This window comes from Brachyhypopomus gauderio, unplaced genomic scaffold (assembly GCF_052324685.1).
Source record: "Brachyhypopomus gauderio isolate BG-103 unplaced genomic scaffold, BGAUD_0.2 sc114, whole genome shotgun sequence".
Classification (NCBI taxonomy): domain Eukaryota; kingdom Metazoa; phylum Chordata; class Actinopteri; order Gymnotiformes; family Hypopomidae; genus Brachyhypopomus; species Brachyhypopomus gauderio.
In genome coordinates this window covers 31,950-56,102 of record NW_027506935.1, presented here as the reverse complement: position 1 = coordinate 56,102, position 24,153 = coordinate 31,950, and the positions used below count along the sequence as shown (strand labels likewise).

The window sequence follows — 24,153 nt, the reverse complement described above, 5'->3', positions numbered from 1 at the left end:
ACACCAATTTCAAAATACAATCCCACTTTAATCACTTTTATCTTAATCTGTTTTGTTATCCTGAGATCTCAACTAAAATCACCCGCATTTACCCCTTAATACAAAAAGAAAGAATTGATAAAACGAAAGTCCTCCATTTTGAATACACAGTACATCGACCAAGATCAAACAAACTAAAATGGCAATGAGAGCACTCACCTGTATAAACACCATAAAAAGCAAAGCAAAAATATTCAACAGGCATCATCACTAGCTTCAACAGGCATGCCTAACATGGAAAGAAAACCATTTTATCCGTTAGACGATAGAGCTAGGAAGCTACTTTGCCGAACGATTAGCAAAGGGCGCTTACTGCCTGATAAAGAGTGTAACTTTGCTTTTAAAACCGTTTTAAAACTCAGAAATATTACTGGCAACACCGTAGTACATGTCGCTAGGCTTACAGTATCGATGTGTATTAGAAATGCTCACAAAATAACTGTTTTAACTATTAAAATGCACAATTTATGTAGAGCGCTACACAGCATACCTCTCTCAGTCAGGTTCGCCACAGACTGAGAGAAAAATTGCGCCAAACGCGACAATAGGGGGAGTAACTACGGGTGCACAGACCGGACAAAAGGAATATACGCACTCCCATTGCCACACAGAACCGTAAAGAACTTTCAAAACAAAATAAAAATAAAGGAGGGATTTCTGTAAAATTAATAAAATAAATCACAAATACAACAAAATATATACATCATTTTTTCCATCTGCTACATTAGCACTACTAATGTTTTCCCTAATTTTATCAATCTTATCATTAAAGAATTTCATAAAATTGTTACTGCTACACTCTAGTGGAATAAGATAATTGTTTTGTTCATGACTCCTCGTAAGGCTGGAAACAGTTTTAAAAAGGAGTCCTGAATTGTTTTTATGTTTTTCTATTAAGGCCGATAAGTATAAGGACTTTGCGGTATGGAGGGCATGCTTATATTCAATAAGGCTGCTTTTCCATGATAGTCTATACACTTCTAACTTCAAATTTCGCCATTTACGTTCCAGGATCCGCACGGCTCGTTTGAGGCTACGCGTGTGCTCATTGTACCATGGCGCTATTCTTCTCTCCGTGGCTCTCTTATATCGTAGTGGTGCAACTTTGTCTAAAGCTGTACGAAGGGAAGTCTCAACGTGCTCGGTGAAACGCTATAGTCCTTCCGGAGCTACAAGTGGATCAGTGTTTGTCAGACCCGGTAAAATATCAGTGGTACTGGGTGTTATAGCTCGTTTAATTTGATAGCGGGGTGGCCGATGAACACAGTCAGTTAAACACAACTCGTACGTTATGAGGCTGTGGTCAGAAACAGCCTCACTCTGAGGAAGAATTGCTAAACTGGATATGTCAATACCAAATGACAATACCAAGTCTAAAGTATGACTACAGTTATGTGTAGGACCCACCACATTCTGAGTGATACCCATTGAATCAAGAATTGCTTGAAAATGAATGCTAAAAGAGTCACACAGATTTTCAAAATGGATATTAAAATCACCCACTATAATCACCTTATCAGCTGATAGCACTACATGAGACAGGAAGTCTGAAAACTCCTGCAAGAACTCAGAGTATGAACCAGGGGGGCGGTAAATAGTAATTAACATAAACGACTGTGACACTTTGTTGCTTGTTAAATGTGAAACATTTGATACAGTGAGGATGAGGTGTTCAAAAGAATTAAACTTGAAGCTAAATTTTTGAGAAATGCCTATATCAGAGTCATATATTGTGGCGACCCCACCTCCTCGACCATTTGGACGGGGGTTATGGACATATCTATAGCCAGAGGGAGAAGCTTCATTTAGGGCCATATAGTCGTCTGGTCGGGTCCAGGTTTCCTTCAAGCAAAGCATGCATAGATTATGATCGGTAATCATTTCATTAACAAGCAATGCTTTAGATGACAGGGATCTAATATTTAGTAGTCCTAGTTTCAGATTTAAACCGCTCTCTGAGGGAGCATAGTTGAATTTAACATTGATTAAATTTTGTCTACTAACTTTACGAAAATTATTTTTTGGTACTCGAGGAACAGACACAGTTTCAATCTGATGTGGCCTAGGTGACGTCTCTTTACAGCTCGCAGACAGTCGGTTTAGCCTGTTTGTCTGCTGCCTGGCCTCGGCTCTGGTTTGTCAATCCCCATTAACTACACCTACACTACCACTATTAAGCCTAGTAGATATGCTACGAGAAATGAGAGCAGCACCCTCCCAAGAGGGGTGAATGCCGTCTCGCTTCAAAAGGCCAGGCCTGCCCTCAAAACGTGTCCAATTATCTATATAACCCACTTTGTTTTCTGAGCACCATTTAGACATCCAGCGGTGTAACGCCCATAACCTGCTGTAGGTTTCAGCGCCACGCCGAACTGGAATGGGACCAGAGCATATTACGGCATCTGACATCGTCCCCGCTAACTCACACACCTCTTTAACATTATCCTTGGTGATCTCAGACTGTCTCAATCCCACATCATTGGTGCCGACGTGTATAACTATCTTAGAATATTTACGTTTAGCCAGCACCTTTAAATTAGCCCTGATGTCAGGCGCTCTAGCCCCCGGGATACACTTGACTATGGCCGCTGGTGTCTCTAAACTAGTTGCTACGTTCACGTGTCTGAGCTGTGAATCTCCTATCACCAGAGCTCTTTTAACAGGTCGCTCAGTCGGTGTATTACTGAGTGGGGCAAACCTGTTTGACATGGGAACCTGAGAAGGACGGTGCTCAGCCCTACGGTTATGCCGCCGAGACGTCACCCATTCGCCCCGCTGCGAGGGCTCTAATGCCGGAGCTGAGGGCTCGCTAGCTACAGCTGTGTAACCCGGGCCTGCTACGCTAGCTACGCCAGTTATGCTACGCTAGCTGCGCTAGGTGCTACAAACTCTCTAGGACTTTCTAAAGCCCGGATGCGCTCCTCTAAATGCGAAATCTTCTCCGTCATACTAATAACTAACCTACACTTCACACAAATAAAATTATTATTATCACTACTGACGGAAGAAGAGTAGCTATACATGCCACACTCAACACAAGCAACAAGCGACATGGATATAAGAGTAGTAATCTGTAACGTTTTTTGCAGGAAATTCCAGTCTCTGGCAGCTGCAGCTTGAAATGACGATAAACCAAATACTGTGTTTGTTTTGGGGATTTTCAGTGTAATGGGTTGAGCCGAACGAGTATTATAAGCAGTGGATGACACAGATAGAGATGTGACATATCAAGGAGGGACTTATAAATAAACTTATACCAGTGAGTGGTACAACGGATGTGTAATGATGGCCAATTTAAAGATGCATAAAGGGAACAATGATGAGTTTTAAAGGGTGCATTCATGGCAAGTCGAATAGCAGAATGATAAAGAACATCTAGTTTTTGAAGAAGATTTTTGCAGCAGACTTGTATATGATATCACCATAGTCAAACATGGGCAGAATAGTCATTTGCACTAATGTCACTTTGGCTGAGCGGGTTAAACAAGAATGCATTCTGTAAAGGAGACCAATTTTAGACCTAATTTTTGACTGTAATTTAGTGATAGGCCTATGTGTGGCAACTTTTTTGAAGTGTATTGGTTACGGTCTCTGGAAATGGACCTATTGCGTAAAGAACCGTATCATCAGCATAAAGGTGGACACATGAATCTTTGGTGATAGAAGCAATATCATTCAGATAAATAGAAAATAATGTAGAGAATTGAACCCTGAGGAACACCCTTGAACACACCCAACGGCTCAGACAACAAGTTATTAGATTTAACATGCTGTACTCTGTCTGTAAGGTAACTAGAAAACCATGCTAAAGAGTGTTCTGTGAAACCAATACAGCCCAACTTATCTAGAAGAATTGAGTGACTACACTGTAAACCCGAATATGTTAAATGAACCCAAAACATTTGGGGTAACACGTTGCCTCAAAAAAACAGATTTCTTAACCATTGAATAAACATAAAAGTTAAGGTTGACTGTACCATAATTTTAAGGTACACTGCATTGTTTGATTCAGTACAATAAACTATTCTGTCATGTTATACTAATCTATGCTTATTAGTTAGGTTGAAATAGATTTTTTTGTTTACATCATTTAATATTATTTGTTATTTTTTCCAAACCTTTTAATTTGGCTAGTGCTAAATATGCACTTCATTTTACAACTAAACATGGGGTTGGGGTAATATGTGAATCTTTACGCACCTAGATTTCAAATCAAATTAAATATATTTGTATAGCGCTTTTCACAACACATGTTGTCACAAAGCAGCTTTACATGAATTACAAAGAATTGGTGTGAATATGATGTGAACATGGGCAGAATACGCTCATGTGCATTCTTCTACTGAGATCACTCCCTTTCAGTGTGTGTTGGGTTATCAGCCACCGCTATTCGCCTGCTCTGGAGAACCCTCAGACGTACCTGCAGTTGAAAGACTTAGGAAGAGGCACATGTACATTTGCAGAGGGCGATTAAGCAACAGAAAGCCCAGGCTGACCGTTAACGCAGGAGTGGGCCATCCTACACCCCGGGGCAGCTAGTGTGTTTAAGCTGAAAACAAAATGCAAAAAATTGAACCCTCTGCATATCGGTCCTTTTAGGATATTACGTCAGATCAACCTGGTGGTATATGGACTGCAGCTTCCTCCTTCCACTACTGCATCTCCCCCTCCTTCCATGTGTCTCTTCTCAAACCTATTGTGTCTTCCAGCATGTCCACTTCTGTCCAGGAACTGCCTCTGCCATTGGAGATCGACGGTGCGCCAGCATACACAGTTAGTTCCCTGCTGGATTCCCATCGGCGTGGGAGGACGTTGCAATACTTGTTCGGAGGGACTGGGAGGGATACGGTCATATATTTATATTAAATATATAAATATATTTTTTACATAGCTTTACATAGCATTTTCTTGGTAAAGTTGTGGGTTCAACACTAAATGGGGGAAACCCTGCCAAACTAGAACACATCTATTGCTGTAAGAGCTATGAATAATAAAAAAAAAAAACAGATTGACTGGTTTTTGAAAGTTTATTGTAATGCAGTCATGTAAAAACCGACAAACAAGAAAGCCATTCTACATTAGAGAGATTATATATAACAAAGGGATTTTAGACTGGTAGACTGGTTAAGATTGTCATCTACACGCACTACTGAATAAAGGATTTCCCACTACTGTGGCAGCAGCCTCCTCCCACCACCTCTACAATGACTGTAGATGTGGCGGGTGCTACCACAGCATTGACAAATACTCTAAACAGTAGCTTGTGTGCAAATCTCAATCTTGACCAGTATATTACACACCAAACTATCTGAAAACATGGTGGGAAGTGTACAATACCAACCTGAAGTGACCTTACATGGCCAGCTGATTAGTCAAAATCAACACTTTTCCCTTCAACTCCTTCCTCCCCAAACCCAAGAAAACCTGCTGAACGACCTGTGTTTACTATGCATTTTAGGTAGTTCAGATGAAGTGCATATGTCAAGCCAAAGAGTAGGCACATGTCCTGGGGGCAAGTTGTCCATCACAATATTTCCTTCCAGAACCACACCCAGGGAGGACGGGTTTAGGGGGTGTTGTGCAACACCATCATGATGTATAGCGAGGATTCCAATTGGGATGTGTTTGTAGGCGTCCTCATCATCCATAGCCTAGAAATGAAAATGAAAAAAAAGGGTTGTTTTACTCTGAGAACAGAATGCTGTATTTACAATAAAAGGGTTAATCACAGATAGTTAAGATGGACTATAGGTAACCTAGAATGGTTACATGGGCTACTTTGTGGCAAAAGATGAGAAAACCTACAAAGGTTACATTATAAATTGCGAAGCGGGGCGAATGTATCTGGCTTTCAAACTAGCCAATTAAATCTTTCCATTTAGCAATGGTACAAATTGTTTGATTAATTCAGTCCAAAGATACAGGTTGTATGTACAAAGTGGTCAAAAAGGTTCAGTTCATCTAAAATGTATGGGTTTCAAATGGGAAACCATTATATTTACAGTTGTGATCAAATTTATTCAACCCCCACTGAAATAAAGTGTTTTGGCCAGTTTGACATTGATTTTGATCATTTCAGTCATCTTATTTACAATTATATCAAAGAGGCACTTATAAATTAGACAAACATAACATAATATTTATGATGGAATAACCACAAATGTCTTTACTGTGCTCACATCATTATCAGTTTTATTCAACCCCCTAGTGACATTATTTTTTAGTACTTAGTACAACATCCTTTTCCAGTTATGACAGCTTTCAAGCGTGAAGCATAGCTTGACACAAGTGTCTTGCAGCGACCTATGGGTATCTTAGCCCATTCTTCATGGGCAAAAGCCTCCAGTTCAGTCACATTCTTAGGCTTGCGCACTGCAACTGCCTTCTTTAGGTCCCACCAGAGGTTCTCAATTGGATTTAAGTCTGGTGATTGCGATGGCCACTCTAGAATGTTCCAGCCTTTCATGTTCAACCATGCTCTAGTGGACTTGGATGTGTGCTTCGGATCATTGTCCTGTTGGAAGGTCCAACGTCTCCCAAGCCGCAGGTTTGTGACTGACTCCATCACATTTTCCTCCAAGATCTCCTGGTACTGAAGGGAAATCATGGTACCCTGCACACGTTGAAGCTTTCCTGTACCATTAGAAGCAAAACAGCCCCAAAGCATAATTGACCCCCCGCCATGCTTCACAGTAGGCAAGGTGTTCTTTTGTTCATAAGCCTGGTTCTTCCTTCTCCAAACATAGCGCTGGTCCATTGTCCCAAACAGTTCTAATTTAGTTTCATCTGACCACAGTACACTGTTCCAAAACCTTTGTGGCTTGTCCACATGACTTTTGGCATACTGCAGTCGACTTTTCTTGTTCTTTGGAGTCAGCAAGGGGGTGCGTCTGGGCGTTCTGGCATGGAGGTCTTCGTTATGCAGTGCGCGCCTTATTGTCTGAGCTGAAACTTCAGTGCCCACATCTGACAGGTCTTTTTTCAGTTCCTTAGCAGTCACGCGGGGATTTTTCTCCACATTACGCTTCAGGTAGCGCACAGCAGTCGCGGTCAGGATCTTCTTTCTGCCACGACCAGGTAACGTTTCCACTGTGCCCTTTAACTTGAACTTGCGAATGATACTTCCGATAGTGTCTCTTGGAATATTTAACAACTTCGCAATCTTTTTATATCCATTGCCATTCTTGTGAAGAGCAATAACCTCTTCTCTTGTCTTCTGGGACCATTCTCTTGCCTTCACCATGCTTGGAAACACACCAGTAGATGTCTAGAAGGAGCTGAGTATCACAGTCCTTTTAAATCTGCCTAATTGGTGCTTATCATGCTTGATTGCTGCTCGTTGACATCCACAGATGTTTTCAATACCTGATGGAAAACACTGGAATGAACTTCTGTTCTTAGGAGTGGTAGTCGTAAAGGGGTTGAATAATTGTGTCAATGAAGAAATCACAAAAAGGCCATTTAATACTTTATGACAAAAAAAATTGATGCTATCTTAGTTGCATTTAGTTCTTTAACAAGTCCTTGTAAGATTTCATTATGAACACAATTACAAATGTGCACTGAATTCCATAAAACCCTTCGCAGCATTGGGGGTTGAATAAATTTGATCACAACTGTAGATTAACATAATGTTCAAATATATGTACTTCTAAACCATGAAAATATGTCAAACAAACACCATGCTCATTCCCAAAGCTCCCAGGGAGCATTTTGACTCCTACATGTTTCAATGGTCTAATGTTTCGAATATTTTACCAGTATAATTGGGAAGAATCCAAAGCCTTCGCAAAGCATGAACAGGGAAATAATGTCATGCTAAATAACTGAGATGCTAAAACTATATACAGGCATTTCCAGTTTGTAGAGTCTGTACAGTCTGAGATGAGATTTACAAAATGTCAGACCACAATCCAGACAGGATTTTACAGCCTTTGGTTTCACTCCAGTGCAGGTGCCACAAAGAACTTCAGGTTTATCAAGACTTTATTTCTTTATGAAGTGATCCACAACCTGTCTCAGTGTTGTATTAATCTTCAGTTCAGGTATCTTGGTAAATTTGTCTTTACATAGTGGATATGGATAGTGTGGACTCTTGTCCCAGTATTCTGTAAGGCAGGTCCTACAGACGTTATGTCCACAACATCACATTTGGCAAATTGGCAACTTGTGATTTTCACCTAATCAGAATTTAACCCATCCCTGCAGTAAGAAAACACACATACTATTGAAAACTAGTGGGCTGTGAGTACATACGTCCAGAGTGGTATTTTGACTGCCCTAGCCCTGGCGCCTGGGGTTAAGTTCCTTGCTCAAGGGCACTTAAGTCATGGTCTAGCTGGGAGTCAAACATGACCTATGACCAAGCATAATATTGTCTCAACTACCCCTAGACAATGGCTGCCCCAACTCTAAAGCTGCCAAGTTCCCCACTGACCGCCAGTTTTCCACATGAAAGGCAGAGATACTGTCCACTACTAACAAGGACTAACAAGACATTCCAAAAAGAAGCTTTCCACACTGTAATGTATGAGAAGATTTGTTATGAGAATCTGTTGCCCAACAGACAGGGACGCTGGAGGGTATTGAAAGACTGCACTGCAATTTTCCATATAGTGGAAAATTGTATATATACAATTATATAGTATATATACAATTATGCCTGTTTCCAATGTTTACATTTCTAATTCAGTAGTTTTTCCCCTTAGTACTATGGAGTGTTATGAGTATGACAGACTTGTATTTCTTTTCTATACTGTAATGACATGGTCTATAAATACAACAATATTAGCTATTCAAACTGTAAAAGGCATGAAGGTGCATCAATCTCTATGCAGAGTAATGTGAAACTTTCAACTATTGACATTCATTTGTGCAACCTTGTGCATTTTCATTCATTGTCCTCAAAACCATAGACTTCAGAAAATGTTTACGGAGTACACGGATATGTGACTTGGCAAAGTATTTTGACTGTCATGTTTGTAATCAATGACAAAAGTGCTTGTCATTCTGATACTCTGAAGACATAAACAACCATTGTGTGGTGCTGTTTGTATGAATTGTTTTGAGAAATGCACTTCCTATTGTGCAAATCTTCATAATCATTCAAGTAATGCATGAAAGCAACCGACAAACTAGTAATCATGACTCATGTGGAGTACATTGTGTTACTTTTCACTAACTTAAACTTTCCATTGAAGAGCAGGACTACATTTCATTGTGTAAATTGATGGAAATCTTTCCTCACTTCATGCACTTCCAGTTGGTCATTCAGATATTTATAAGTACACAAATCAATGCTTGGTGTCTCTTAGAAAAGCCTTGTTGTCAGGCCTGCCTCCCTCCTGTCGGTCATGTCTTCCGTTTGTCTTTTATTTTGAAATTCCTCATTGTGTCTGACTTCACTCCCCTGCCTTGTTTTCTGCCCCTCATTATTGCTTTCTGCTGTGTCTTGTTGAGTCCCTTGGTTGGTTAGTGTATTTAAGTCTTGTGTTTAGTATCTTGTGTTGTCGGTTATTGTAAGTACTTCTTGCTTGTATACCTGTTGGATTCTTGGTGTTCTCTGTTTGTATATTTAGCCTGTTAGTACTCTCTGTTCTTTGATGTTCTCTTTCAGTTGTACTTCAGATTGTGGTTTTTCTAGATATGCTTGTTAATGCCTTTCCTTTTCTGTAGTCATGTTCTTCCAGTTATGTTAGTGTTTGGTTCCTAGTTTGGGTGTTGTTTGATGATTCTTGGTGTATCTTTTGTGTGCTTTGTGTATATGTATCATTAAATCTTTTGTTCAGTCCGCATTTGCGTTCAGCCCTCTGTCCTAGTTGTTACAGAATAACCGACCTACAATGAATGCAGCGGACAGTGGAGTGAGGCATGTTGCTTGCCTGCCTCCTCCCAAAGATGATGAGGACTTTCAGGTACAGCTGGACCATTTTCAGTCATGTTTCATTTTGGACACTGCAGGTGTCCAAACCTGTTGCAATGCCCTCTTTAACTAACTCCCCAGACATGTATGATGGAGAGGAGCGTAATGCTGATGCCTTTGTTCTACAATGTAGCCTGTATTTTCAGTTCCTGACATGCCCTATGCCACCCAAAAAGGCTCTGGTGCTCTTTATGAGGGCAAGACTACAGGGAAAGGCGCTTCAGTGGGCAAACCTCATCCTTGCGCACCGGACGGAGGAAGCCTGGACTGTGGAGGGGTTTTTCAAACTCTTACAGGCTAGGTTCTCCGGTGTTGCCCCCCAGCCCTACAGCATGTCTGAGACTGTAGGTGCTACTACACCTCTTCCTGGAGTGGTCTTCTCCATCAGTATGGTGGATTTTCCTAAGACTTTTTTGGGGGGGGTGCTATGAGCCTATGCGTCGGGCCCTCATGTCTCATCAGACCGACCCCATTGGCAATGTGGGGAGGAAGAGGGGACTGAGGGGCGGCGCAAGGGCATGTCCATGTTCCTCCCCAGATGCTCCAGCAGCCCTCGGCGCCTCCTGACCCGCGGCCAGCTGCCCAGGCCCAGGAGAGGCCTGCACCAGTCCCCGCTGCCCGTCACCGTCCATCCTGTTCCCCCAGTGACTGTTGCCCACTTGTGGTCATGGACTTGATGTATTGTCTGCTTCTCCCCCTGGTGTATCCCCATTTTTGCCTTGTTCTGTTCCCTGTCTCTGTACGTGATACCGTCATTGTTAATGTGCCCATGCCCGTTACTGTATCTGGTGTTGTTGTTGTTGTTGTTTCTGTCCCTGTACCCATGTTTGTTCCTAGAATTGTCACCCATTTTGTTCCTGTTCATGTGTCTGTAGTTTTGAATATATTTGCGTCTGTCTCTGCCTCGTTCCCTGTTCGGATCCTGCTTCCCCGGTGTCTTGCCCTGTCCAGTCCCCAGAGGTCCCATTTTCCTGTCCCCCTCAACCTGTTTCCGCTCCTGTGTTTGTGTCTCCTAGCCCTCTGTCCCCTGAGCCTTCTGTTTTTGCCCCTAGGTCCTCTGTTCCAGTTGCATTCTCCCCAGCTCCCAGCTTGTCCTTCATTTCCTGGTTTGGTTCCTCCTATCTGTGCTTGATTTTTGAGTTTGGTTGCGCGCCTTGGAGGGGGGTTCTGTCAGGCCTGCCTCCCTCCTGTCGGTCATGTCTTCCGTTTGTCTTATTTTGAAATTCCTCATTGTGTCTGACTTCACTCCCCTGCCTTGTTTTCTGCCCCTCATTATTGCTTTCTGCTGTGTCTTGTTGAGTCCCTTGGTTGGTTAGTGTATTTAAGTCTTGTGTTTAGTATCTTGTGTTGTCGGTTATTGTAAGTACTTCTTGCTTGTATACCTGTTGGATTCTTGGTGTTCTCTGTTTGTATATTTAGCCTGTTAGTACTCTCTGTTCTTTGATGTTCTCTTTCAGTTGTACTTCAGATTGTGGTTTTTCTAGATATGCTTGTTAATGCCTTTCCTTTTCTGTAGTCATGTTCTTCCAGTTATGTTAGTGTTTGGTTCCTAGTTTGGGTGTTTGATGATTCTTGGTGTATCTTTTGTGTGCTTTGTGTATATGTATCATTAAACCTTTTGTTCAGTCCGCATTTGCGTTCAGCCCTCTGTCCTAGTTGTTACACTTGTTTTGTTTATTGTGAAGTAAAATACTCACCTGATTCTGATACAGAGACACACTAGCAGTGTCAGTGAGACTGTAAACTGGAATGTTCTTGCCAGCACAAAGAATCACATGCAAAGTGTGATCATGAGAAATGAAAGTAAAACTGAACCATTTATAATTCTCACATTGAAGCGGCAGCATCACTGGACATGAAGCAGCACTGAGAAGACGAGATACTGGACATTACAGCCTTCTAAAAACCAGCAAAGAGGAAAGTAAAGGTCAGTAGTTCTACTTCAGTGCCTGCTGTACCATTTTCAGATGTTTTTCCACTGGTGGATTGAACTGCAGGTGTAAAAAAGACTAAAAGAAAAGAATATCAGCGTCATTACAAAAATGGCTCCCTGTAGGCAGCTGAAATATTGATTGTTGCTATATGAACTTTGTCTTAAAACGTTTTTGTTCTGTGCTCACAGACCAAGGGTAAATTTTTATGAAAATGATCAATCTTCATGAACAATGAACAACTTAATAATGAGAAAATGAATGAGCTCTGCCAGTGTTTCCCTAAGGCCTTAGTCATCTGAAACATAAAAATTGATGTTTATGTTTTTGATATTTAAATAGCCTCTTCTTTGACTACACCATTCGACCAGGTAGGGAAGATTATTGCTAGCAAAAAATTATCTATCGATTTCCAGTTGTCAAATTTACTGTAGCTATGTCTCAATGGGGAAAAAAAGCTAAAACAAACATTAATCCAATTCAAGATCTGAATGGCTGAGAAATTGTATGACTACAACTTACAAGTCCATAAACAGAAGTCAATTAACTAGTGACAAAGATGAAGTTTAACCAGGTATTTACAGGAGGGTAAAAGCATTAGACAATCAGACTGTGTAATGCTTTAGTTCTATACCCGCAGTAGAGCTCTAGTGAACATATGACTATTAAGAAGGTACATAGCAAGTATGAACCTGAAATGCCTGTGTAGCAAGTGGCCATCACACCCTGGTTATCTGCCAACAATCAATAACTCGACTACCTTAAGGTTTCACTACTTATAATATTTCATGATTGTTTTTTTTTTTTAGGGCGTGTAGTGTTTTTATTGATTACTGTGGTGTCCCTATAAAAAGGGCTAGTTTGAGGTCTGGGGGAAAGCCAATTTGGAGGTGATGTTACGTTGCATACGATGTGGGAGCAGAGGAGGACACAAATGCAGAGTAGAGCAAACTTTATAAAAGACTTAACAACTCACGTGACAGTTTCACATTACAAAACAGCAAACATCCAGACAGCACGAGGACAGCTAGGCATAATGAACAGAGTATACATAAATTACAGACAACTGACCAAAGACAAGAATCACGAAGGATGACAGAACACCTAGAACACATCGAACGACAAAACGTAATGAACCACGAAGACAGGCAGGAAACAAGGAACATAAATACCATTACTAACGAAGACTAGACAAGATACAGTTGACAAGAATGACAAGGGTTATTAACAAAACAAACCACAATGAACTAATGAAACGTAAACATGATTGACATGGAAGGCAGGACCAACTGTGACAGGACCAACTGTGACAGAACCTAATGTTGGTAAATACAGGTGGATCTCAATAAATTAGGATATCATCAAAAAAAATTATTTATTTCAGTAATTTAATACAAAAAGTGATATTCATATTCATGACAGAGTGATCTATTTCAAGTGTTTATTTCTGTTAATGTTAATTATGGCTTACAGCCAATGGAAACCCAAAAGATGCACCTGTATTTAGGTATTTACATTTATTTAGTAGGAAGTTTCACCGTCATTGTTTAGTGTCTGGGCCTTGTTGTTCCAGTTTGATGTACTCCCGCGTTCAGGTACTTGGTAAGAGAGGTAACTTCTGGCGAGCAATTTCTATGAACATGTTTTATAAAATATGTATGCAAGAAGTTTGTAATCCTTTTTAGCTGATGTGTGACAGATATACGTGTATTTTCTGAGTCATGTGATTTTTTCTAAAAAGTGTTAACAAATGGGAAAGAAAGAAATGGCAGAATCATCATCACGACGAAGCAGAAAGAGGCAAATAGATGTCCTGCCTGAGCGTAAGTTACACAGCTCATACACACAGGACAGAAATACAGCTTGTCTGTTAAGAAATATCATACATAATTTTTAGCTTAACTCTATAGTGGTTCGGTAACAGTATGATCAGAATACAACTAGTACTGACTACAGAATGGAGTGATTTACACTCTAAGCTCCATGTGTCATGTAGCACAATTCCAGAGACTACATTTCCCAGCATCTCTCACCTCAGTGTACAAGACTGGCATCACCAGATTATTATTACCTGTTCCTCATTTAGTCAGCACTAGTCAGAGACTCAGTAACATCAAGTATGTTGAGAAGTATTGTCAATTCTGATATGAAGATAATTCAAATACTTTAAAATATAGATTAAAAATAAATTATTGTTTCCTTTCTTATCAGTCAAGATTGATACAACACAGAGAGAGGTTGGGGATCACTTCAAGAAGAAAAAACGTCTTGATGAAACTTATTTTCTTTGTGATTTCTGCACTGGAGAGAAGTTGAAGGCTGTAAAATCCTGTCTCCACTGTGGTGTGACATTTTGTAAGTCTCATCTAGAGCCCCATAATAATGTTCCAAATCTTAAGAAACACAAACTAATAAACCCTGTGGAGAACGTGAATGACTACCGATGTCAGAAACATGAGAGACCCCTGGAGCTGTTCTGTAGAGAAGACCAGATGTGTGTGTGTCAGTTCTGCACTGAGGGAGAACACAGGACTCACAACACTGTTACCATAGAGGAGGAGAGTGGAGAGAAAAGGGTGAGACACTAACATTGGATAACATCAACATTAAACACAACACAGATTTATAAAATAAATATAAAAAACTTCAAGGAAACTTAGGCCACCATTTCATATGTGTAAAACAACTTTTCTTTGTTTACCTCTTTATCTACAGACACAGCTGAGGAAGACACAATCAGATTTCAGGGAGATGATTCACGAGAGAGAAAAGAAGATAGAAGAGATCAAACACACAGTAGAGCTCAGAAAAGTGGGTGAAACACCACATACTTCATATCTTGTCACAGTGTGAGGGAACCAACAGAGAACATTTAATGATGTGTAGACATAGACATCACAAAGATGTAAACACACATTGATGAAGAGGAAACAAGAGACAGGTGAGGCAGAAGGTGGGCTCCTGAACGAGGAGGCGGACACGAACGCTGAGGAGAGCGAGATTTATTAAAAGGAAGTCCATATTCAGGGTCGAAAAGGATAGCACGGGTGAAGTCTTCAAGAGTGTCCGAACATTGAACAAGTTGAGACATACTAAACACTGGGAGTACTTACAAAGACCAGGCGAGGAAACAGAACAGGCAGGAACAAAACACTAGCACGGAATACAGAACAAAACCGGGGAAACTCACAAGGAACACAAATACAGATTACCAACCAAAGATCGCAACACTTTCAGAAGGATTCACAAACTTCACAAAATACACGATAAGGGACAAGGGAACACTGGGAATATAAATACACAGAACTAAACTAGACACAACTGGAGACACTGGAGACACGGGTGTGGCAGACGGGGGGAGGGGGGGCATGGAGGGGAACCATAGAAACAGACAACAAGAAGGGATGTACGAGCAGGGAACAACACAGACACGAGGAACAGGGAAACCGGAGTGACAGCTAGAAGAGGGTGTATGTGACATGGGCTAACCAGGGGGTGTGGCAACAACATCAACAACAAACACGAACACACCGGACCATATCATGGGAGCCTGTATGGCTACACACTTTCAGTTTGGCAGAACTTTTTAAACTGATGTTAAATTTCACATCAACTTGACTGATTAAAGTAAAAATGTCTTCTTCCATTAGAAAATACCAGAGAAAGATATTGCAGACAGCACTGAGGTTTTCACTGCTCTGCAGCGCTCCATTGAGAGAAGCCAGGCTGTGCTGGGCCAGGCCAGGCAGAAAGCAGCAGAGAGCAAGGCTGAAGGATTCATTAAAGACCTGGAGCAGGAGATCACTGAACTAAAGAGAAGAGACAGTGAGCTGGAGCAGCTCTCCCACACTGAGGACCACATCCACCTCCTAAAGGTCAGTGTTCCTCTCTCTGCTCAGAGACAACACAGCACATCACAGGACAACCCTCCCCATGCTGAGGGGTTTCTCCTCTCTCCTGCTGTACTGTAGATCTACCCAACCATGAACAGCCCTCCACACACCAAGAACTGGACTGACATCAGTATCGACACTGATGTGAATGTGGAGACTGTGATTAAAGTTCTCTCTCAGCTTCAGAAGACTCTGAATAACAAACTCATTGAAACAATGAATATTAAGTTGAAACAAGCAGGTGAGAAACTTTTCTATTTAAAATATTTTCCAGGTACAAGTCTCTAACAAGAAATTTGTGGCCAATAGCTATATAGCAATTCACTATAATGAAATATAATCTACATTCACATATTGTACACTCCTAAGATCAGATTTGAATATGTTGCTTGTTCTTATTCATAACTGTAACCTGTATCTTTCTGTAATGTGAGCACATACAATATATCTCCTGAAATTACATGAATATGCACAAGTCACCTGCCTCACCAGCAACAAGCCTCATATTTGTGTAAATCCTCGTAGAATTAAACAGGCTAATTGGACATGCTTATAGCTCATGTATGCATCACAATTTACCCTGGAGGTCAGGAACCAGTTAGTCATCTGTACATGATCAGGTTGAGAAGATAAACACAGATTCTGCTCCTGCTGGTGTCAGACGTACTGTGGTCACAGCTGTTCCTCTCCTGCATTCATTAAATTCACATTCAATTCAAATAGCCATGAATCGGCTATGAATTCAATTACAGATCACATGCAAAAGTGATTCAAATATCATTTGAAAAGAAACGATTAATGTGTCCACACTGTCTGAAAAAAAATCTAATTTATGAAATGTGCCATATTTGTGAATTGTGATTTTTCACCACAATCGAAATTTGTCCTTCACATTTACTCATCTGTGCAGTTAGAACACACACACACTAGTGATTACTAGGGGGCTGTGGTGCACACATGCCTAGAGCAGTGGGCAGCCCTATCCCGGGGGGCAGTTCCTCAGTCATGGCCTCAGGCCTGGGAATCGAACCCATGACCCTCTGGTCACAAGACCAGTTCCCTACCACCAGACCATGACTGCCCCATGTCACAATAAGGGAAAAAAATCACTTCAGGTTGTTAATGTGAAGTCCAATGCTATAAAATAACTTCTTCAAAATCAAATTAATATCTCTCTTCCTAAAATTCAGTCAGCACAGTACTGAAGAGGAGACAACAATATGCAGGTACAGTGTGATTTCTAATTTTTCTCTGTTCATTCGAATAACTATTATCTACAGTATATTATACAGATTATCCTAACACTACTGCAACTCTTGTAACCATATAAATATGTATTAATTATGACTGACTGTAAAGGACATAGAGTTGTTGGACTATTAGGTCCATCTGCTCTATAGCTGTAGCTACAGTATATTCCACCAATCCTGCATGTCAGTTTTATGAACCCAGAGATTATTTCACTAACTAGAACTTCTCTTGACTGCCCAGTTTGTGTCATATTTGCTTTTTTCATTAATGATCTGAATTTAAAATGTGAGATGGGATGCATATAAATTAAGTGTATAATAGCAGTTTTTATGTATTTATACATGTTTATCAATATATTTATTTACATTTACAGCATTTGGCTGAGAGTCTGATCCAGAGGGACATATTTATCGAGTAGTAATAAATATGTAAAAATAAAAATAGTAGGACCAGTGTAATGAACGGAGAGGTCAGAGTAGATGCACTTGTAGGAGACTGTGGTTTTAATAGCAAATGTAAGCAAAACAGACATAACAGATGACCGGGGATACAACTACAAACAACCTCAAAAGTAACAAACACCCACAGTTATCTGATAAACTAAATACATGGAGCAAGATGCTAATGGAATACACAAACGAGGGGAGAATGACCAAACAGAACCTAAATTAAATTCTCAACACCAAAAGGGAAACATTAAAGGAACAGAACTAAATAGCAGATAACTCTACACCCCTTTCACTGTAGGTGAATTAATTTATGAAATAGGGGCGGAGTTCTGGGGTCAGTGAATAATTCCATAGAATAAAGAATTCAAGGATTCACCTAGGATGTTTTTTTCCTCTAATAGTAATCAAGTTATATTCCTAGTTAACCAATAGCACCTGCAAATTATGCAGTCTGTGAGTCATAATTCAATATTTCCCTCTTTAAAATTTGGACGGTAGAGTCTCTTGCCATCTTTAAACGTAGACTGAAGACTCACCTGTTTGAGTACTTAAATGAGCATTAAGACCACAGATAGCACTTGTCCTTGTTCTGTAAGTTCAATGTTTATTTATGTCTATGGTTATTTGTGCTTCTAGGTATCAGTTTTTTAATTCCTGTTTGAGTCTGTTTATTTGCAACACTAGCTAATGGCATTGATTGCTGTAGTTTAGTAGTAGTCTGGCTCAAGGGTATCTTGAATTCTGACCTATCTGTGCTATCTTTCTGGGAACAGATGCAAAGCACTTTGTAAGTCGTTCTGGATAAGCGCATCTGCTAAATGCCCTAAATGTAAATGTAGAATGGATCACTTTCGAAGACGAATAATAAGGTGTTTACTCAGTATATATTTTGGTGTTCTACAAATCCTGTTACATATTTTAATCAGTAGGATCTACTTTATAATGAGGGTCTTTTTATGAACTACTGTGTGTTTCTCCCAGTGGATGTGACTCTGGATCCTGATACAGCTCATCCCAAACTCATCCTGTCTGATGATGGAAAACAAGTGACACATGGAGACACAAAACAGAATCTCCCTGACAACCCAAAGAGATTTGATAAGTGTCCCAATGTCCTGGGAAAGGAGAGGTTCTCATCAGGGAAATTTTACTATGAGGTTCAGGTCAAGGGGAAGACTGAGTGGACTTTAGGAGTGGCCAGAGAGTCTGTTAACAGGAAGGGGAAGATTATACTGACCCCTCAGAATGGATTATGGACTGTGGCTCTGAGGAACGAGAACAAGTATTCAGCTTGTGCTGATCCCCCTGTCCTCCTCACCCTGAGAGAGAAGCCCCAGACAGTGGGGGTGTTTGTGGATTATGAGGAGGGTCTGGTCTCCTTTTATGATGTGGAGGCCAGGTCTCGTATCCACTCTTACACTGGTCAATCCTTCACTGAGAAACTCTACCCATTCTTCTGTCCTTGTGACAATGATGGAGGTAAAAACTCAGCCCCACTGATCATCTCATGTATGTGTAAGATTGAGTGAATGTTTGCCATTTTAAAACTATTTTCAAAAATATTACAATAAAACTTTTTTCTACTGGTTACAATTGCTAAATCATGACAGAAGAGTAATTGTGATCTGTCATCCCCACTACCGGGGTAGGTTGTAACACATGCAAGTAAGTTGTAACAATTAGGGTAAGTTGTAACAATTAGACAAAAGAAGCAAAAACAGAGGCCACACCATGCAATATGCTTCAAAAAGAGGTTTTAAAAATGTGTGTGTGTGTGTGTGTGTTACATGGCAGATACCATGTGCCTTCGCAACTGATCTGACTGACTTGTCCTTCTTTGTGACCTCATCAGATATTGTTTTTAAACATTTGCAGTCACACCTCTGTCAGTCTTTCTTTACCACGGCCTAGGCATTCTTTAAAATTATTAAAAATCAAGAAAGTTTTCTTAGTTGTATGTAAGATGATGGTTGTAACATTTTTTAAAGCTGTGTTACAACCCATCCCACCCCTGTCAGCCATTGTTTAGCTAGCTGTATTAGCAAGATGATTTGAAATTAACAGGGGAAAAATGCATCACTACTAGTCAGTGGCGTGCACACATAGACATCAGGTGGTGCTAAAGCACCACCAACTCTGCCCTTTATCAACGAAAGTGCCCTTTTGAAACTTCGGTAAAAAAAAAATTATTATTATTAACATGTTACTGAGGTCGGTTTAAAATGATCTTTAGAAAACCTGAGCGATTAAAAAAAATGCCCTGAAATGAGCCACCACCTCGCACACACCCGACCTCTCTCTTCCTTTAACACCAGATGCGCTGCAGCAGCAGTTCAGTTCAGCGAGTGGAAGGAAGCGTCTTCAGCACAGCACACACGGACACAGATAGACTTCTTCTCCCGTCCCCACCAGCCAGGTCACATACACATTTACCAAATTCAAATCTACCGTTTGCCCTCTAAGCCCAACGTGAACACATTTTGTTGTGCAGTAAAATGTCTCACAGCACCAAACTACTAAGCATTTTTAGCCGACTGGTCACCTGATAAACTAGTCGCTCTAGCCCAAATCAATGATAGATAACGTGAGGACGACCACATACAAATAATTAAGGTAGAGTTTGCAAATCTATGTGTTAAGCTGAACGTCTTCTGTTGTATAGGTTTTGTTAGGCAACATAAATTAACACATTCGTTTGTGAAAGAAGAAACGGGAAGTTCCCCATTACCTGTGAAAAATGCCAATCTGCATTCATGTAATGAAAACACTCAGTAGCCTATAACTCCTTCTCCTACTTTTTGGTCTTTTTACTGTCTTAATTGTAGGCCTATATTGATTTACTAATTGCAAAATATATGCAACAAGGCCTGCAGACAGTGGAGGGTAAACAGAAGTTAACTGAAGGACTTAACAATGACTGTATATAGTTAATATTGGATATGGATTTTATCAGTTGGCGGTGTGACTTTTTTCCATTGAAAACTCACGTTTAGAGAATGTTACAAATAAAAGTCAAATTTCATTCAACATGTGCTTGTAATATTTTTTTATAATTGCGCTAAGTGCGCTAAAAAGTGCCCCCCCTCCCCCCGAGCACTTGCCCCCCCAAAATGTCTGTGCACGCCACTGCTACTAGTTTAATGTAATATAATTTATATGGTTTTATCTGTAATTCACCGTATTTCTTGCCCCACAATATCTGAGTGAACTCATTGATTACTACAACCCATCTCGCCCTTTGCGCTCCCAAAATGCTGGATTTCTCGTAGTTCCAAAAATTAGTAAAACTACAGCCGGAGGCAGAGCTTTCTCTTTTAAAGCCCCTCAATTATGGAATAGCCTTCCAGCTCCAATCCGAGACTCTGACACAGTTCCAATCTTTAAATCTAGACTTAAGACTCACCTGTTTAGTCAAGCCTTCAGCTAAAATTCCCCTTGTAAGGTGTAGGGGCTTGGGGGCCCCCAGACGTTGAGATTTCTGGTGATCTGAGATGTTGATGCTGTCATCCAGCTGTGTCTTGGCATCACTCTATTTGTGACTATGACTTGACTGGAAAGCAATGTCTCAGTGAGCCCTCATGCCTGTGGTCACCTCTGAACCTCTCCCTTTAGTTATGCTGCTATAGATTAGTCTGCCGGAGCCACATGCTGATCACTGGCACGTGAGCTACGTACATTTAAATCAACGGTGGTTTAAATTCATGTCCACTCAGTCTGTATTATCTATCTTCTTGCATGGCTCTACCCAAGACGATTGGATACAGGCACCTGCAGGCACCTGGGGGATGGTCTGGCTGCCGGTGGATGTGCTGATACCGGGGTTCACCTGGGGAGTAACACTGCAGTCGGAGCCTACAATACCAGCATCACTGCTCCGACACGGAATGAAAGCCTGGCATTCATCAACAGACATTTACAGTGACAATATCAAAACCCAGAACTTTCAATTCCTTTTACCTAGTCTGATTGTGTGAATTATGTGTGACTTGTGTATTTGTGTGTTAACGGGCCGCCCAATGGAGGATGGGTTCCCTTTTGAGTCTTGGTTCTCCCGAGGTTTCTTCCTATTCCTCACCATCATAGGGAGTTTTTCCTCGCCACTGTCGCCTTTGGCTTGCTCATTAGGGTTCTGGACCCATAGTATTGTTAACCTTGTAAACCCTGTAAAGCTGCTTTGCGACAACTTGAGTTGTTAAAAGCGCTATACAAATAAACTTTGATTGATTAATTGATTTCGCCACGCCCACTTTCAAGTGTGTGTTTCTTCCGCCTTTGTGTTAGAACTTCCGGTCAGCTATTTTCGCATTAGTGTACACTACTACATTTTAATGATTTTTTTCATAAAATAGGCATTCTTGTCTATTTACTTCTTTACTTAATTACTTAAAATTACAAAATGAATGCAAGGAAAAGATGTGGCCACTGATTATAATATAGTTACTTATCTGATAGCCTCACAAGCACCCGACGCGTTTGCTTAATCGGAGCTTCATAACCGAGCCATTTCTCGGGATAAGGATGATCTGGTGTTGGTTTCCCCTCCACAAAATGATAAGAGCAGACTAATGGACATTTGGGTGGATATTTTAAATTTAGCGCCTTCAGCCTTAGACGCAGGTCCTCGTCTTTGGAAGGCGGTGGATATAAGTTATAAGGTGCCCCACAACACTCAGATCTTTTCGAGCTGTGTTCGTAACACTGTTGGTCAAGCCAAGTTTTCCTCTTCTTCCAATTATTGTGACACCCTCTAACTCAGGAGTGGCCAACCTGCGGCTCTTTGCCTGGTTTCATGGGTCTCCCCAGCCGGTCCGTTCTCACCTGCACTAACGGTCTGTGCCGTGGCCCGGTTAGTTCATCAGCTCTGAGGGCGACACACCGCTACACCTTCGTGCTGCGCGGTTTGTTTACAAGCCTAGCGACCCGCTAATACTTTTAAAACCTGCGTAGTGGAAAAAGGGAGACTAGCGGCATGAAGTATCTGTGATATTGTGATTGTGCTTTGAGTCTCGTTGGTGAGACGCGGTTCTTCTGTCACACGTTTTGGAATAAACCACATACGAGGTGCAGCAAAGGCACCGCACACGACTGATGGAGCTTCAAAACTACTGCCGCTGTATGTTCTCTTCTTCCTAAAGGTGAGCGCAGGTCAGTGGCGTTGTAACGAGTGTTGATAACGGAGTTTATCCACTTTTCACCTAGAAAACAACAGTTGCGTACATAACAGAGCTCGTAGTGTGCTCCAAACGTGACAAAGTCCTGAAGCACATCACGCCTTATGTTTATATCGAAGTTTGTGTTCGTTTTTTAACTTAATTTGTGTCCATTTTATATCCCCCCGCCAATAATTTACACTCGCCACCCCTCTTGGTCTCTGACGGGTTGGCCACCTCTGCTCTAACTGAACATATTATGCTAGTCATTTTGTGTTTGTTGTCGTTTTGCTTGTAATCGGTATCAGCGTATCCGTAGCACCGGAAGTTCTAACACAAAGTCAACCAAGATGGCCCTGCCCAGCGTTGTCATGGAAAATACCGTGAATAGTATAAGTACTAAGTAAAATATAGAAATTTACATTCTCACCTTTTGTGGAATCTGCATATGCCTGTTTCCAGCCTTGATATTGACCATGTAGGATCAGGGAGGAATTGGGTAAATACTGGAATGATCATACGACTCCTATCTTATCCGTGATTGGTGGAACTGATGGTGTTACAACTCTCCCCATGTTACAAACATACCTGGTCTCCCTACTAGACATGGGTGTCCTTACCTTATTCTTATCATGTTGTGCAGAATTAAATGTTAATCATTTAATCATGTTAAAAAATTAAAATGTTAATCACGTTAATCGTATGGTCCAGTCATGACATTTGACCTCTGACAAGTTTACTGTTTTCATTTAATCATTGCAGATTTACTTTACTGATTATGGCATTATTTTGGTTATGATGTGGAACTTGCCCTTTAATTCTCAATGATCACACTTTGTTTTATTTGTTTATTTTTGCAGACTGTGTTAATAAAGAACAATATAGGAAACAACAAATCTGAGAGTCAGTGTGTCTTGATCAATGTGTCTCTCTGTCTGTCTGTCTGTCTGTCCATCCATCCATCAATAGACAAACACAGGCTGACTGGTATGCCGGTGCATATTAACACTATTACAGTTTTTCTCGATTGTTTACACACTAATACTGGTAATTGAGACACAATGACCACAACATGTAACTATTGCACTAACCCCCTGAACCAATTCTACTAAACTACAAGCACAATCCCTGCTTTACACTCAAATTACAGTTCTAAAACACACTTTTTTCAAAACACTACACAATTCTCTGCATTTAGAATTTTTAATAACAGGAAAATGATGCCAAAGTTAATTGTCCTACTATGCACACTGACACATCACATCGGCAAACACCTGTCACACATGTTTACGATGTTTTACCTCAGAAGCCGTGATCCAAAAAAATTCTGGAAAACAGTATGTGACCTCGAAAACAAGCCACCTGTCCAGCTTCCTCAGTCACACAGTGTAAATGGTCTCATTATTTCTGACAAAGTGCAAATGGTTAACATTATAAACCAACATTTTATAAATCCTGGTCTTTTCTCTGATGCTGCTAAGTTTTCTTGCAGCCTAAGTAGTTCATATACTGATTTGT

General features: G+C 40.7%; 2 protein-coding genes across 5 annotated transcripts in view; one reads left to right on the top strand and one right to left on the bottom strand.

The window, feature by feature from the left end:
- Positions 1-24,153, bottom strand: part of ccdc166 (coiled-coil domain containing 166) — a 97,986-nt gene that overhangs the window by 44,110 nt on the left and 29,723 nt on the right. The gene's annotated exons all lie outside the window — the stretch shown is intronic.
- On the top strand, positions 9,357-23,496 carry LOC143497895 (E3 ubiquitin-protein ligase TRIM21-like). Of its 4 annotated transcripts, none has more exons than XM_076993519.1 (10): positions 9,357-9,953; positions 11,800-11,888; positions 13,634-13,715; positions 14,104-14,468; positions 14,608-14,703; positions 15,543-15,767; positions 15,864-16,026; positions 16,976-17,011; positions 18,467-18,964; positions 21,236-23,496. In XM_076993519.1, exons 3-10 carry the CDS (start codon positions 13,643-13,645, stop codon positions 21,457-21,459), a joined length of 1,680 nt encoding a protein of 559 aa, XP_076849634.1. In that variant the 5' UTR covers positions 9,357-9,953; positions 11,800-11,888; positions 13,634-13,642; the 3' UTR covers positions 21,460-23,496. The 4 variants fall into 4 exon arrangements, with proteins under 4 accessions (XP_076849634.1, XP_076849636.1, XP_076849632.1 ...); XM_076993517.1 differs by lacking the exon at positions 9,357-9,953 and adding an exon at positions 10,037-11,320; XM_076993521.1 differs by lacking the exon at positions 9,357-9,953 and having other exon boundaries at positions 10,034-11,888; positions 19,801-21,377.

Coding starts and splice junctions, on each gene's coding strand:
- LOC143497895 (XM_076993519.1), top strand. CDS start 13,643: ATGGGAAAGAAAGAAATGGCAGAATCATCATCACGACGAAGCAGAAAG. Junction 16,027..16,975: donor TATTAAGTTGAAACAAGCAG/GTGAGAAACTTT, acceptor CCTAAAATTCAG/TCAGCACAGTACTGAAGAGG. Junction 17,012..18,466: donor GAGGAGACAACAATATGCAG/GTACAGTGTGAT, acceptor TGTTTCTCCCAG/TGGATGTGACTCTGGATCCT.